General features: G+C 48.1%; 1 protein-coding gene across 1 annotated transcript; it reads right to left on the bottom strand.

Moving 5' to 3' along the window:
* Positions 1-4,388: 4,388 nt before the first annotated feature.
* Positions 4,389-15,108, bottom strand: PSMB8 (proteasome 20S subunit beta 8). The gene is made up of 6 exons (XM_034424892.3): positions 14,931-15,108; positions 12,615-12,756; positions 11,180-11,291; positions 8,214-8,343; positions 5,570-5,774; positions 4,389-4,598 (listed from the first exon to the last, which is right to left on the bottom strand). Exons 1-6 carry the CDS (start codon positions 15,078-15,080, stop codon positions 4,510-4,512), a joined length of 828 nt encoding a protein of 275 aa, XP_034280783.1. The 5' UTR covers positions 15,081-15,108; the 3' UTR covers positions 4,389-4,509.
* Positions 15,109-15,533: the final 425 nt, after the last annotated feature.

The following is a 15,533-nucleotide window of genomic DNA, read 5'->3' as shown; positions in this document are numbered from 1 at the left end:
CGCCAGATGGCGCCCGCGTTCCGCCTAATGCATGCCTAATGGCGACCGACCTCTTTTGTTTTCCCTTCACACTCGTGATTTCTTGAAATCGGAGTAGGTTGAATAAGGCACAGTTGGCTTTTCTATACGTGTCGTATTGAGTCTTAAACTCTGGCTGACTCGTGCATTGCGTTATTCATTACAGGTGTAGGAAGTTAGCACCCACCCCTTTCCTGGAAGAATGAAATATTTTAGGAAATATTAAAAAGGCAGAATATTATGTTCCCCTGGTTGAGAAATGGAGAAACATGTTTTAAAGACAAAGCAGCTCCCACCTTCCTGCCCCCACACCCTTTGTTAATGGACCAGAGGCAGAAACTCAATCTTTGACAATAGGACCCATCTGCAACACAATAGCAACAGAAACTAACACAACGGGACCCATCTAAGACAGAAACTCACCACATGGCACCTGGGAAGATTACATCAGCCAGCAAGGCTAGCTAAAACCCCCACCCCCTGGGAGTCTGACAACCAATCAGGATACTCTTTCAGGGCCCCAGGAAGTTCAAAGCCAGAGAAAGCATAAAACCAGGGGACTCCCTGTGTCTCGGCCCTTTTCTGTTCAGGAACTCAAACCATGTGATCCTGTCCACCATTAAACCATCTTTCCAAGCAGTCTCCATGTTTCCAGTGTCTTTTTCCCCACTTGGAGCTGAACCCAGAGGATATTTCTTCTAACACAGGGAGTCCTTGACTTACGACCAAAATTGAGCCCTCATTTTCGGTTGCTAAAGGAGATGTTCGTTAAGTGAATTTGGCCCCATTTTACAACCTTGCTCACCACAGCTGTTAAGTGAATCACTGCAGTTAGTTGTTAGGTTGATAAAACAGGGTCAAGTGAAACTGACTTCCCCTTTGACTTTGCTTGTCAGAAGGTCACAAAAAGGGATCACATGAGCCCAGCACACTGCAACCGTCATAAATAGGAGTCAATTGCCAAGCGTCTGAATTTTGATCATGTGACCACGGGGCTGTTGCAATGGTTGTAAGTGTGAAAATGATCATGTTACATTTTTAGTGCTGTTGTAACTTTGGTCACTAAACAAACCGTTGTAAGTCGTGGACTATCTGTACACTATCCCTTGGCTTCCTTTAAGCCGGGGTTCACTGAAGAAGGCACAACTTGTTGTCCTTGTAGGTGCCCTTTGGACAATCACACATACCTTGGTCACCTCACAGTGGACAACTGCAGTGCAGTCTACATGGGGCTGCCCTTGAACACTACCTTGAAGCTGCAGCCTGTCCAAAATGCAGTGGCCTGGGGAGTAACAGGATAACAGAGTGGGAAGGGACCTCATAGGTCATCTAGTCCAACACCACCAGCCCCAACCAGGAGATCATACGCCATTCTCTTCAAGGATCACACTTGCTCTTCCATTTCAACCGTAAATTGAGCACAACAAGGCAGAGGTGGGTTTCAGCAGGTTCTGACCAGTTCTGGAGAATTGGTAGCAGAAATTTTGAGTAGTTTGGAGAACTGGTAGTAAAAATTCTGACTGGCCCCGCCCCCATCTATTCTCTGCCTCCCAAGTCCCAGCTGATCGGGAGGAAATGGGGATTTTGCAGTAACCTTCCCCTGGAGTGGGGAGGGAATGGAGATTGTATAGTATCCTTCCCCTGGAGTGGTGTGGGAATGAAGATTTTACAGTATCCTTCCCCTGCCATGCCCACCAAGCCACACCCACCAAGCCACACCCACAGAACCGGTAGTAAAAATATTTGAAACCCACCACTGCAACAAGGGTTGTGTTTCATGCCCTCAACACCAACTTTCACAAAAGGGGTGGAACCAAAGACAATTTGGGGAGGAAGTGAGACAGTCACTATGCTTCAGGCCTACGTTTTATCCCTTAATTAAATTAAACCCTTCTTAAAGTCCAAACGTTAAAAAAAAAAAGACACAGGTGTTACGGTATTTATTTGTTTGCTGCATTCAGATATCCAGTCACAATTCAAAGTGTTTCCTTAATAAATCTGCCATTGAAATTCCCGGAAGAGAATTGCAGCTCTAGTAAGCATGAACTCCGCCCCATCAATCCTCTAAGGAACAAGAAGTGAGGAACAAATTATACACAATTAAAAATGCATCTTTATAATCAAGATTCTTCAGGGATCCGCATTTAAGAGATTCCTGCGCTCTGCCTCTTGTTCTTTGATCACTTGCCAATCCTCTCTTCCTCAACTCTGCAAACCTGCTTTCTATTTTTAAACATGGATTATTTTAAGATACAGTTCGGTGTTTCCTCATTTGCTTGAACTCATCAGGAGTGACACTTAAGCAATTTGCCAGGGATATCCTTGTGGATAGAATCTGTGGAGAAAATACCGTTTAGTGCAGTTGGGAATGAGGGGGATTAATAGGAATAAAAATCTGAGCTCCTTCTAAAGATTCAAACCAGAAATTTCCAATAATACCAATTTTATTTTCTACTATCTAAGTGATGTATTCTCCTTCAGACATCTGTAGAAAGAAAAATCCGGTCCAGTTCCAAGCCGGGAGAGAAGTGCTGGAAATAAATGGAGGCTGGTTGGAAAGAAGGACTCTATTTATTGATGAGCAGAACCAACAACAGCATGTAGTTCTGGGACAGCTGAGGAAATGGTTGAATGAGGGGATGGATCTTTATAGGTTTCTGTGACTTTGAAGTTTGAGCTGTTCTTGAGATTGTGCAATGAAGGGGCTTTTGTGTCTCTTGCTATTTCAATGGTGGTGGGTTAATCCTAATATGCCCTAGAGGTCCTGTCCTGTTCTTAGAATTTGGGTGAGGGCATGTAAATTCTTAATCCTATCAGGTGGAGCTGAAGATGTTTTGTTTGTAAATAGACCGGCCCAGTCTTTCTGAATGGATACAAAATATCCCTCTCTAAAGACTTTAGGCATCTGCTGGAGGTTGTTTTACTGTGCAGGAAACTGGGACTGCTTTCTGCCTTTAAGAACCTGTTTCAAAATTTAAGAATTTTGGCTATACAATAGATTTGAAGAGGTTACAGAAATTATGGAATAGAAATCATAAACTCACAACATCAGCAGCGTATAAAGAAAACCTCTATAAAATGTTTTATAGATGGCATTATTCACCTGCAAGATTAGCGAATATGTATAAAAATAAATATGTTAAATGTTGGAAATGCAATCAAATACCAGGCTCATATATATATATATATGTAGTGGACATGTCCCAAAGCAAAAAAATACTGGAAGAAAATACACATATGGCTGGAAACTATGACAAAACAACACATAGACTTGAAACCTGAGACATTCTTGTTGGGCATGCTTCCAGGAAACTATAATAAGAGTAACACATATTTAATTTTACATATCCTAACAGCAGCCAGGATTGCATATACACAATACTGGAAAAATCTAGAAACCCCTACAGATGATATTATAATCAAAAAAGTTCTGGAATGTGCAGAAATGGATAGGTTAAACCTAAAAATCAGGGTGGATTTGATTTAAATCGAGTTGATTTAAATCACAATTTAAATCATGATTTAAATCACTAGTAAAAAGGCTTGATTTAAATCAACTCGATTTAAATCATAATTTTTAAAGAGCAGCTGTCATCTCTGCTACTCCTTTGACCCACTGTTGACTCACCGATAGTCCCAGTGTTGCAGAATATACAGCCTCATGCTACATAACTAAGCTCCATTTCATGCTGAATAAACTAAATTATTTATGTATCTTAAATAGAAAACTATCTTACGATAGATTTTTACTCCAAAAGTTTAAATTCGATAAAAATAAAAAAAATCCGATTTAAATTTAAAAAATCCGATTTAAATCAAAAAAATATGATTTTTTTGATTTTTTTTTTAAAAAATCATTGATTTTTATCCACCCTGCTAAAAATCAAAGGAAAAGAAGACTCAGAATATTTTATAACATGGGAACTATTCTCTAAACGGTTAATAGATACTGAGGTTAGTGGAGTGGATTTATGTGAAATATGGACTACATGAGAAAGAAAAACTGATGAGTAAATATTTTGATGGTTATATAATCGATACTATAATGGAAGATAGTATACTTTTCAATAACACTTGATATTATCGCATGTATCTTTATATATATGATTATAATGATTATGATGATGTTTATATGTTAACTCTTTGGACATCTAGAAAACACTGTTCAACATAGAACTGGAATATGTGATATAAAGCAATAAAAAATATTTAACAACCAAAAAAAAAGAACACGTTTCTCCATTTCTCCTTTGGGGAAATATAATATTCTGCCTCTTTTAATATTCCCCCCAAATATTTCATTCTCGGGGAAGGGGGATTCCTACACTTCCAAAACACTTTTAAATTACAAATCAGAGCCAAAAGAAAAATGAGCTCAAATGCGGTTTATTGTTGCCCCGTGAAAAGACAGTGGGGACGGTCCCCCATCCGTTTTCTCTCTGCCAGCCCTGAGTGTCAGAAGATCTCTGTGCTTGTGGTCATCTGCCCATCTCACTTCTTCTCCTCTGAATACTGGTGGAGCAGGTCACTGACATCCGTCCGCCCAACCCGGATCCAGCCATCTTCCTTCATATGATACACTGGAGGACACAGAAATGGGCAGAAAGTCAATAAGGGACAGTGCAAAATTCGCCTCTATCTCAAGGGTGAAATCCAGGGGTGAAATGCTACCAGTTTGGGCCGGTTCTCCCGAACTGGTAGTAAAAAATGCTACTGGTTCGCCAAACCGGTAGTAAAAAAATAAAAAAAAAAGTTCTAAAAAATCAGCTGAGCGACGCGCGATCATCAGAACTTTTTCTCTTTTTTTTACTTTTTAAGCATTTTTTTACTACCGGTTCTCTGGAACCGGTAGTAAAAAGATGCTTTAAAAAGGTAAAAAAAGGTTCCAACGATCACAGCTGTGGCACGTGATCGTGGGAATTTTTTTAAAAACTTTTTTAAAGCATTATTTTACTACCGGTTCAGGCAGATAGGTAGTAAAAAATGGTTTTAAAAATTTTTTTTAAAAAAAGGTTCTGATGATCGCGCGCCACAGCTGTGATCGTCGGAACCTCTTTTTTAACCTTTTAAAAGCATTTTTTACTACCTATTCACCCGAACCGGTAGTAAAAAATGCTTTAAAAAAGTTTTTAAAAGATCATACGCCACAGCTGATTCCCCCTCCTCGCTGTTCTACTTACCTTCCCAAGCCTCCTTTTGGCACGCAGCATGCATGCATGGCCAGCGAACCAGTAGCAAACCGGTTCAGGTTTCATAACTGGTGAAATCCAGCAGGTTCTGACAGGTTCTGGAGAACCAGTAGCAGAAATTTTGAGTAGTTCAGAGAACCAGCAAATACCACCTCTGGCTGGTCCCAGAGTGGGGTGGGAATGAAGATTTTGCAGTATCCTTCCCCTGCCATGCCCACCAAGCCACGCCCACCAAGCCACACCATGCCCACCAAGCCACCCCGATAGAACCGGTAGTAAAATATTTGAATTTCACCACTGCTCTATTCCCCCCCACCCCCACCCCATGCTCCGGGTCACAAGTGGCTGCTTGGGAAACGTACTGTTTACTACTCCGCCCGAGTAGGAATCACGGTGGGTGGCATAGCAGATGGCCCTTCGGCCAAGGTCGTAGGCCTCCTCCACGCTCAGGTCAGGCCGATGCCCACTGTCCAGGACTCCGTAGGCGTATGTGTTTCCACTTCCCGTGGAAAAAAGGGGGCCTTTCAGCCGAGCACCTCCGTCATCAATGTAGTACAGACCAGGGCCCTGAAAATGGAGGGAATCGTGAGTCTCTGCAGCTCTGCCTTCGTTTGCTTTTCCTGAGGGATTGTACAGCCCAGCCCTGGCCAGAGAGCAGCACTTTCACTCCTTGTTCCAGGGTGTGGTTAAGGGTTACACACAACCTTAACAGTAATCCACAGCACTGCCTGGCCAATCTAGGAGAATCCTTGGTTGGACCCTATTAGTTCTGGATGGGAGACCACCAAGAAATTCCCGGGCTAGACTAAGAAGTAAAAGTGAAAGCAGAGCCAATTTGGTACAGTGGTGAAGGCACCAGACTATGTTAGAAACTGGGAGACTGGGAGTTCTAGTCCCACCTTAGCCATGAAAGCCAGCTGGGTGACCTTGAGCCGGTCACGCTCTCTGATCCCAACCCACCTCAGAGGGTTGTTGTTGTGAGGAAAATAAGAGAAAAAAGGAGTGTTAGGTATGTTTGCCACCTTAAGTTATTTATAGAAATAATAAAGGCGGGATAAAACATTCCCAAAAGAAAAAACAGTCCAGAAAAAAACCATGGCAAACCATTTTGTACTGCTGCCAAGACAAGACCTGGTCAGCCATCCTATCCATCTAAAAAATCCTGTAATCCTTTCCCCTCCTAAAACTGAAAAGGCTCATCCTTTCACTCTAGGGCCCAATGTTGTGGCCCGTCAGCGGCCTCTGCGGATTGTAGCTAATTCTGACAGCAAGGAGGCTGGTGTGGTGTTGTGCCAGCAGCCTGTGCAGCTGGCATCCGAGTCAGACAATGAGGAGGCTGGAGAAAATGTGGTGCCAGAGGCAGGAATTCAGCCAGGGCCTTCAGAACCTCCAGAAGCTCCTTTAAGTGAAGAGGACGAAGAAGAGGAGCCTCTTCTCAATGCACGGGCGCGCAGAGCGTCCAAAAGGCAGGAGTGGCTTCTCTGGAGGAGGTCTCCTTGAGAATAAGGCTTGGGGCTAATTGGCCACTCCCTTAGCCTATTTAAGGAGGAACACCGAATGAAGCAATTTGTAGGGAACAACTTGAGTTGACTCTACTTCGCGTCTGGATTCTCTGCAAATTGCTTCTGGGCTTTCTGCCAACCTTAGTAAGATTGTGATTACTTTATCTTTGGTTTCTTGTAGGCTGTTAAGAAAGTTTATTAACAGCCTTTGTTTTGAAAAAGACTGAGTTATTTTAGTAAATTAAGTTTTGTACAAACTTTGTGTGTGCTGTGTTCTTTGGGATCCGTAGCTGGGGCAGAACACCCAATGACTTAGGCCAGTGATGGAGAACCTATGGCACGCGTGCCCAAAGTGGCATGCAAAGCCGTGTCGCCTGGCACGCGCGACCTTGCCTGTTTGTCTTCTAGGTTTCTGGTGCACATGCGCACGTGACAATCAGCTGTCCTTCGCACATGCAACAGTGCTGAAAACCGGTGTGCGCATGTGTGCCAGCCAGCTGATTGTCGGGTGCACATGCGTGCCAGAACCCAGAAGTTCGGCTTTTCCAGAGCGCGATCCCTTTGCGCGCGCAGCAGTCCCGAAAAACCGGCCTGTGCATGCATGCCAGACAGCTGATCATCGGGCATGCATGCACGCGAGAAGCTATAAATTTGGCTTTTCTGGAGTGCAGCCCTGACGAGGGCGTGCACACGTGATGTTTCTGCGCAACCAGGGGTGAAATGCTCCCAGTTTGGATCGGTTCGACCAAACCGGTAGTGATGGAGACTGGTGGTTCGGAGAACTGGTAGCGATGGCGGCGCAAGGCTCCACCCACTCGCCCGGTGTTACTTCCTGGTTTTAACCTGTTTTTTACCCTCTGCACATGCATAGAGTGGTTTGCGCATGCACATGGGGTCCAAGCACGCACGTGACTGCGTGCGCACTTCCAAACTGGTTGGGAAGTTAAGTAGATTTCACCCTTGCATGCAACCGAGGGGTGGGTTCTATTTACCTTTACTACTAGTTCGCAACGGGCGTGCGCTTCTGCGCATGCACAGATTGTCTATGATGATGTCGGGGCGGGTGAGCGGAGCCTCCTGCCGTCATTACTACTGGTTCATAAGAACCGGACCGAACCGGGAGCAGCCCACCACTGGCGCAACCTTTTCGGCATTTCGCCATGACTGATCTAGGCTGTGTGTGAGCCACACTTTTCACAATTCTGGGGTATCAGATAACCCCCAACTCTCTTTTCTGAACCTAATGTCTAAAAACCAAACCTTCTTTTGATTTTTTGCTAGAATGCTTCAAAGAGTCTCCCTTCCCTTCCATTCGTCTCCCCTTCCCCTTCCCTTTCTTCCCCTTTCTCTTTCCCTTCCTCTCCCCTTCTCTTTCCCTCCCCTTGACTTCCCTTTCCCTCCCCTCCCTTCCCTTCTTTCCCTTCCCTTCCCCTCCCATCCCCTTCCCTTCCCACCCTCCCCTGGCTTGTCTGTTCTCCCTCCCTCCCTCCCTGCCAGCAATTACCTTCTTGTCCCATCCGCATACCATACTGCCCACCGAGAGACCCATGCCCCGGTATTCAACCAGCATGTTGGCCAAGAGCTTGGAGGCAGCCGAGACGCTGATCCGTTCCTTGTTCCGAAGGAAGTACAGTCTGCATTGGGAGGGCAGAAGGAAGACAGAGTCAAAGGAAGAGGGTCTATCTTCCTACTCCATGTCCCCAGATATTTCATTATCTCCCCAGGTTTTCAGCCTCTGTCTGACCACAATGGACCCATCGGATTCCCTGTATAAGAGGAAGGGTCCCAGGATCCCTCTGCATTTACACTGAGCCAAGGGTGCCCAAAGAGAGACCCAAAGCTTTGGTGGGCTTTTTAGGGCCTCCCTGAACATTCCCATCAAATTGCCATCTTTAATCTAATGGTAGGGAAAATGTTAAAGGCAACGGCAATCATCCGATCAAAGGAACTTAATTTAAATTAAATGTCCGCAGGTAGTCCTCGACTTATGACCATGATCGAACCGAACATGTCAATTGCTAAGTGAGACAGTTGTTAAGTGAATTTTGCTCCATTTTACGACCCTTTCTTGCCACGGTTGTTAAACGAATCACCGCAGTTGTTAAGTTAGTAACACGGTTGTTAAGTGAATCTGGCTTCCCCTTTGAGTTTGCTGGTCAGAAAATGGCAACAGGATCGCATGACCTCGGGACACTGCAACCGTCATAAATATGAGACAATTGCCAAGTGTCTGAATTTTGATCATGTGGCCATAGGGATGTTGCAATGGTTGTAGGTGTGAAAATGTTGATGTTACTTTTTTTAGTGCCGTTATAAGGTTGAACAGTCACTAAATGTTGTAAGTCGAGGACTATCTGTACTACAATCAGATTTCTTTTGCCTTTTTTTTTTTTTAATTTGATTTATATGCCGCCCTTCTCCGGAGACTCAGGGTGGCTTACAATGCGTTAAGCAATAGCCTTCATCCTTTTGTATATTTATACAAAGTCAGCTTATTGCCCCCACAACTGGGTCCTCAATTTACCCACCTTAGAAAGGATGGAAGGCTGAGTCAACCTTGAGCCTTGGCGAGATTCGAACCTGCAGTAATTGCAGGCAGCTGGTCTTAATAACCAGCTTAATAACAGGGTGCCTTAGACCACTGTACTACCAAGGCTCTTGCCCCTACCCGTATCTCCAAAGGGCAGCTCCTGGCACCCTCGTCTAGAGTCTTCATCCCCAAATCACTGTGTGTGGCTGGCACTCATTTGACAGTGAAGCTTATAATTTCTGATTGTCTGCTCGGTTTTTACTGACGCTGTCCTTGATTTTCTTAACTCAGTCTGGTCAGTGAGGACCCACAGAAAGATGGCTATGGATTATTAGCAGGTTTAGGGACTGCCACAAAGAGGGGCCCAAATTATTCTCCAAAGCACCAGAAGGCAGGACAAGAAACAATGTTTGGAAACTAAACTTCCTAACAGGAAGGACAATTACTGTATTTTTCAGACTATAAGATGAACCTAAATTTAGAAGAGGAAAACAACAAATGGACTACCTTTTTTCAGGCCTTTTCCAGTCTTTTTTCGGCCTGTTTCCAGGGCTTCTTTTGTCCCATTTTCAAGGTTTTTTTTCAGCCCATTTTGGGGGCTTTTTTGGCCCATTTCTGAGGGGTTTTTGGCCCATTTTTGAGGCTTTTTTGAGGTCATTTTGAGGCTTTTTTTGGCCAAAAAAGCCCCGAAAATGGGCCAAAAGAAGCCTCAAAAACAGGCCAGAAAAAGCCCAAAAACAGTTTGAAAAAAGTCCCAAAAATGGGCCAAAAGAAGCCTCAAAAACAGGCCAGAAAAAGCCCAAAAACAGGTTGAAAAAAGTCCCGAAAATGGGCCAAAAGAAGCCTCAAAAACAGGCCAGAAAAAGCCCAAAAACAGGTTGAAAAAAGTCCTGAAAATGGGCCAAAAGAAGCCTCAAAAACAGGCCAGAAAAAGCCCAAAAAACGGGTTGAAAAAAAGCATCAAAAATGGGCCCAAAATGCCTCAAAAACAGGCCAAAAAAGCCTCAAAAATGGGCCAAAGAAGGCCTAAAAAAGGTTTAAAAAGGCCCGAAAACAGGGTGTGCAGAGGTCAAAAAAATGGCTGGCGGGTGGGCAGGGCTTCAGCAATGTTCGATCTATAAGATGCACAGACATTTTTGCCCCTTTTTGGGAGACAAAAAAGTGTGTCTTATAGTCTGAAAAATACGGTAACCAGTGGAACAGCTTGCCTCCAGAAGTTGTGGGTGCTCCATCACTGGAGGTCTTTAAGTAGAGACTGAACAGTCTCTTGTCTGGAATGGTATAGGTCAGTGATGGCTAACTTTTTTGCCATCGTGTGCCAAAAGCGTGGGCAGCGTGGGGGGGGGGTCGCGCACACCCATAATTCTATGCCCCCCCCATGGATGCACGCGTGATCCACCTGCACTCCCCCCGCTTTTGGCACATGATGGCACAGTGGGCCCAGTAGGCCTGTTTTTCGTCCTCCCCAGGCTCCAGAGGCTTTCTAGGAGCCTGGGGAGGGCGAAAACGGCCTTCCCCACCGCTCCCTGGAGACCCTCCAGAGGCCGGAAACAGCCTGTTTCCTGACTTCTGGTTGGCCTGGAAGGCCCGAAAATCAGCTGGCCGGAGCGCACATGTGCGCTGGAGCTGAGCTCGCGTGCCCACTGATATGGCTCCACGTGCCACCTGTGGCACGTGTGCCATAGATTCGCCATCACATGTATAGGTTCTCCTGCTTGAGCAGGGGGCTGGACTAGAAGCTCTCCAAAGTCCCTTCCAGCTTGTTCTGTTCTGTTCTGTTCTACTCTATTCTATTCTTAGAATAGAATAGAACGAACAGAGATGGAAGGGACCTTGTAGGTCATCTAGTCCAACCCCCTGCTCAAGCAGGAGAGCCTATATTATTTCTGACCGATGGCTGTCCAGGTGCAGCCAATCAAGCACCAGCATCAGATCCTTACCTGCAATATTTGGCCAGGAGACGCTCCCAATATTGGCAATCGGCCGCGCATCCAGACATGGTGCCCAGCAGGTAAGGGTTGATTTCAATCACCTTGTTGCACAGCAAACTACCTGCGTAGGAGGCAAGGAAGGAAGAAGAGAAGAACAGATGAGGCCCACTCAGCACTGCTGTTGGGCAGCTTAGCAGGACATTTTACCCCACCACAAATCAGAAGGAACACAACAGATTTTATAAAAAGGCATTTATCTGCTTTTGCCAACTGCATCTGGAGGAATTAAGCTGCATCTGATGGAGTGAGCTACAGTGGCACAAAGCCTATTTATTTATTTGTTTGTTTGTTTGTTTGTTTGTTTGTTTGTTTATTTATTTATTATTTCTTTCTTTCTTTCTTTCTTTCTTTCTTTCTTTCTTTCTTTATTTATTTATTTATTTATTTATTATATCAAATTTATATACCGCCCTTCGCCCTTCTCCCAACCAACACCTTGAAGTGCACCCGGAAGACCACTGGGAGCCAGTGCAGCTCACGCAGGAGAGGTGTTGTATGGGAGCGCCATGCAGCTCCCGTAACTACCTGCGCGGCCGCATTCTGGACCAATTGGAGCCTCCGGGTGCCCCTCAAGGGGAGCCCCATGTAGAGAGCGTTGCAGTAGTCCAGGCGAGAGGTGACGAGGGCATGAGTGACTGTGCTCAGGGAATCCCGATCAAGAAAGGGCCGCAACTGGCGGATCAGGCGAACCTGACAAAAAGTCCCCCTGGCCACAGCCGTCAGATGTTCCTCCAAGGATGTATTTGTTAGCCTGAAAAAAACTCTACCAGGCTTTTTCAAAAGGCAGCTGGACTTCGTTTTTTCCCTGAAGATGTTTCTCTTCCCATCCAAGAAGCTTCTTCAGTTCTAACTGGATAGTGGAGAAGTTCTTTCAGTCCTTCCGCTCCGTTCCTCCATCAGAATAAATCAACTAGCACATTTACAATCTTTGCAGCATCTTTATGATCAGGTGATCAAAATTCAGACGCTTGGCAACCGGCTCATATTTATGACCGTTGCAGCGCCCCGGGGTCACCTGTGATCCCCTTTTGTGACCTTTTGGACCAGCGAAGTCCACGGGGAAGCCAGATTCGCTTAACAACCAGGTTACTAACTGATCAACTGCAGTGATTCGCTTAACAACTGTGGCAAGAATCTCTTTATCACTCAACAAAAATGTTAAATCAGGCAACAATTCACTTCAGCAATGTCTCGCTTAACAACAGACATCTGGGGCTCAACTGTAGCCATAAATCAAGGACCAATAAAGTCCCCGGGGATCTGCCTTCTCTCCAAGAGAAGCTTTACTTCTCAGTCTGGCCGGGAAGAAAACACAACACCCAAGAACAGATGGACTTGATTTCCCATCCCTCCCCCTTCTCCTTGAAACCACAAAATTGCTCACTGATGTAGCTGCCGGAGGTCGCCCGGGAATCGGTGGCCACGATGACTCCGTGCTGGAAGGTGAAAGCCAGAGTGGTGGTGCCGTGGACTGGCTCGAACCGGGAGCCGCTGCTCTCCGAGAGGCTCTTCATGACCTCGGCGGGCTGCGGGGGAGGGAAGGGGGGAGGGGAGAGAGGAATGGTCCCCGATGAGGATGGAGACAGGATGCAGGAGACCCTCCTGCCAGCAGGATTAGCCAGGGGGGAAATCCAAAATTTTCCCCTACCGGTTCTGTGACTTGGTGGGCGTGGCAGGGGAAGGGTACTGCAAAATCTCCATTCCCACCCCACTCCAGGGGAAGGATACTGCAAAATCCCCATTCCCACCCCACTCCAGGGGAAGGATACTGCAAAATCCCCATTCCCACCCCACTCCAGGGGAAGGATACTGCAAAATCCCCATTCCTACCCCACTCCAGGGGAAGGATACTGCAAAATCCCCATTCCCTCCCCACTCCTGGGGGAAGGATATTGCGAAATCTCCATTCCCACCCCACTCGGGGGCCAGCCAGAGGTGGCATTTGCCGTTTCTCCGAACTACTCAAAATGTCTGCTACCGGTTCTCCAGAACCTGTTAGAACCTGCTGGATTTCACCCCTGGGATGAGCAGCTTCTTCTGGCACACACGCACAACCACACACACACAAAGACCCACAACCTGAGCCAAAGTTTGGCCCTTCCATCCCCTTCCAGAATAGGGCCAAAGCCCCCCCCCCCCACTTCCTTTTCCCCATCACCACTAAAAGCTTTTTTTTGGAGGAGGGTTAGTGCCCCAAGGAGGCGGATGTCCCATTCTTGGCAACAGACTAGAACGAGAAGGGCGATGAAGGGGAGAGCACTCTGCATAGGCTCAGATGCACTTTGCCTCATGTCTCAAAAAACACTCCCTGGGTGCACCTCCCTCCCTCCTTCCTTCCTTCATCCAGCCTCACAACCACACAGACACACAACCATACAACCCTTGGCCCCAAACCTGAGCCTAGACCGGCCCTTCCTTTGCCTTCCAGTGGGAAAAGGGCGGGAGGCGGCCGAGCAAAGCCCCTTTCCGGCCCTCAGAATCGGGCCCAAGTCGTCTCCTTTCCCCCCCCCGCCCCCGCCCACCTTCCTTCGCCCCCTCCCGTCATCCGGCCGCTAAAAGTTTTTGGAGGAATTTCACTCCAGACAAAACTGCTGCCCGGAGGAAAGTCGACGTCCCGTTCTGGGCCACCAAGCCAAACAATGCGGCCAGGGGGACGAGCGAGGGAGGGGAGCACTCTGCATATGCTCAGATGCCCTTTGCCGCATGTCCCAACCGCCGTTCTCTGGGTGCCCCCTGGGTGCACAACCATACAGAGTCACAGACTCACAACCACACACACACAACCCTCCCCGGGGGGCTCAGAATCGGGCCCAAGCCCCCCCCCACGTCCCCGTCCTTCGCCCCATCATCATCCGGCCGCTTAAAATTTGGGGTTGGTGGGGGGGAGAATTTCTCTCCCGAGAAGATTGACGTCCCATTCTGGGCACCGCGCCAAACATTTCATCGAGGAGTGGGTGGGGGGGCAGCACTCTGCATATGCTCAGATGCCCTTTGCCGCATGTCCCAACAGCCGTTCTCCGGGTGCCCCCCCTCCCTCCCTCCCTCCTTCCTTCCTTCTTTCGTCCGGCCGCACAACCACACAGAGTCACAGACCCACAACCACACACACACACACACACACAACCCTCCCCGGGGCTCAGAATCGGGCCCAAGTCCCCGTCCTTCGCCCCATCATCATCCGGCCGCTTAAAATTTGGGGTTTGGGGGGGGGAAATTTCTCTCCCGAGAAGATTGACGTCCCATTCTGGGCACCGCGCCAAACAATTCATCGAGGGGTGGAGGTGGGGGCAGCACTCTGCATATGCTCAGATGCCCTTTGCCGCATGTCCCAACAGCCGTTCTCTGGGTGCCCCCTGGATGCACAACCACACAGAGTCACAGACCCACAACCACACACACACACATACAACCCTCCCCGGGGGGCTCAGAATCGGGCCCAAGCCCCCCCCCACGTCCCCGTCCTTCGCCCCATCATCATCCGGCCGCTTAAAATTTGGGGTTTGGGGGGGGGGAAATTTCTCTCCCGAGAAGATTGACGTCCCATTCTGGGCAACGCGCCAAACAATTCATCGAGGGGTGGTGGGGGGGCGGCACTCTGCATATGCTCAGATGCCCTTTGCCCCACGTGTCAAAATCCACTCCTTGGGTGCGCCCTCCCTCCCTCCCTCCCTCCCAAGCCCGGCACTTTCCGCGGCCCCACCTGCATCCCCGGGAGCACCGCCATCTGGGGCTCCCGCACCCCGAAAGCGTAGTGCGGGAGCCCTTGGCGGGGTCCGGCGGCGGCCACCCCTCCGGGCAGAGGCGAGTCCCAGTCGCCGCAGGACAGTCCGCAAACATCCAGCAGCGCCATCGCCGCCACTTCCTCTCTCCCGGCGCGGTGAAAGCGAAAGCGGCACTCGCGGGGCTCCGCCTGCCCCCTTCCTCGCCCCACGCGTGGGCCGGGCAAAGGCGCCCTTGGGGAGGCGCGGCTAAGGAGGGGAAGGACGGTTTCCTCCCCCCCCCGCTCCCGCGATCCTTGGGGGTGGACAGGGCTTCCCCATCCCCACAATCAGAAAGGAGGGGGGGGGGGCCGAGGGACCTAAAGTGAGGGGTTTCCCCGTGGGGTGTGGGGGCGATGCTGAACCCCGGAGTTGCCTGCATGCCCGCGTTCTGCATCCAGACAGATCCTCACGTGTGGGGTCCTTGGGGCTCTCTCAGCTGGCTTGTTTTCTTGCAGACCTTTCATGACCCAACTAGGTAACATCATCAGGGTTAGTAAGGAGTGGAGTTTGCTCTCAGTTCCAATGGTTCTCAACCTGTGGGT

The sequence above is a fragment of the Pantherophis guttatus genome, chromosome 2 (genome assembly GCF_059756535.1).
Source record: "Pantherophis guttatus breed Tessera chromosome 2, ASM5975653v1, whole genome shotgun sequence".
Classification (NCBI taxonomy): domain Eukaryota; kingdom Metazoa; phylum Chordata; class Lepidosauria; order Squamata; family Colubridae; genus Pantherophis; species Pantherophis guttatus.
Note: the sequence above shows the minus strand (reverse complement) of the source record. Positions and strands in the feature narration are given on the sequence as shown.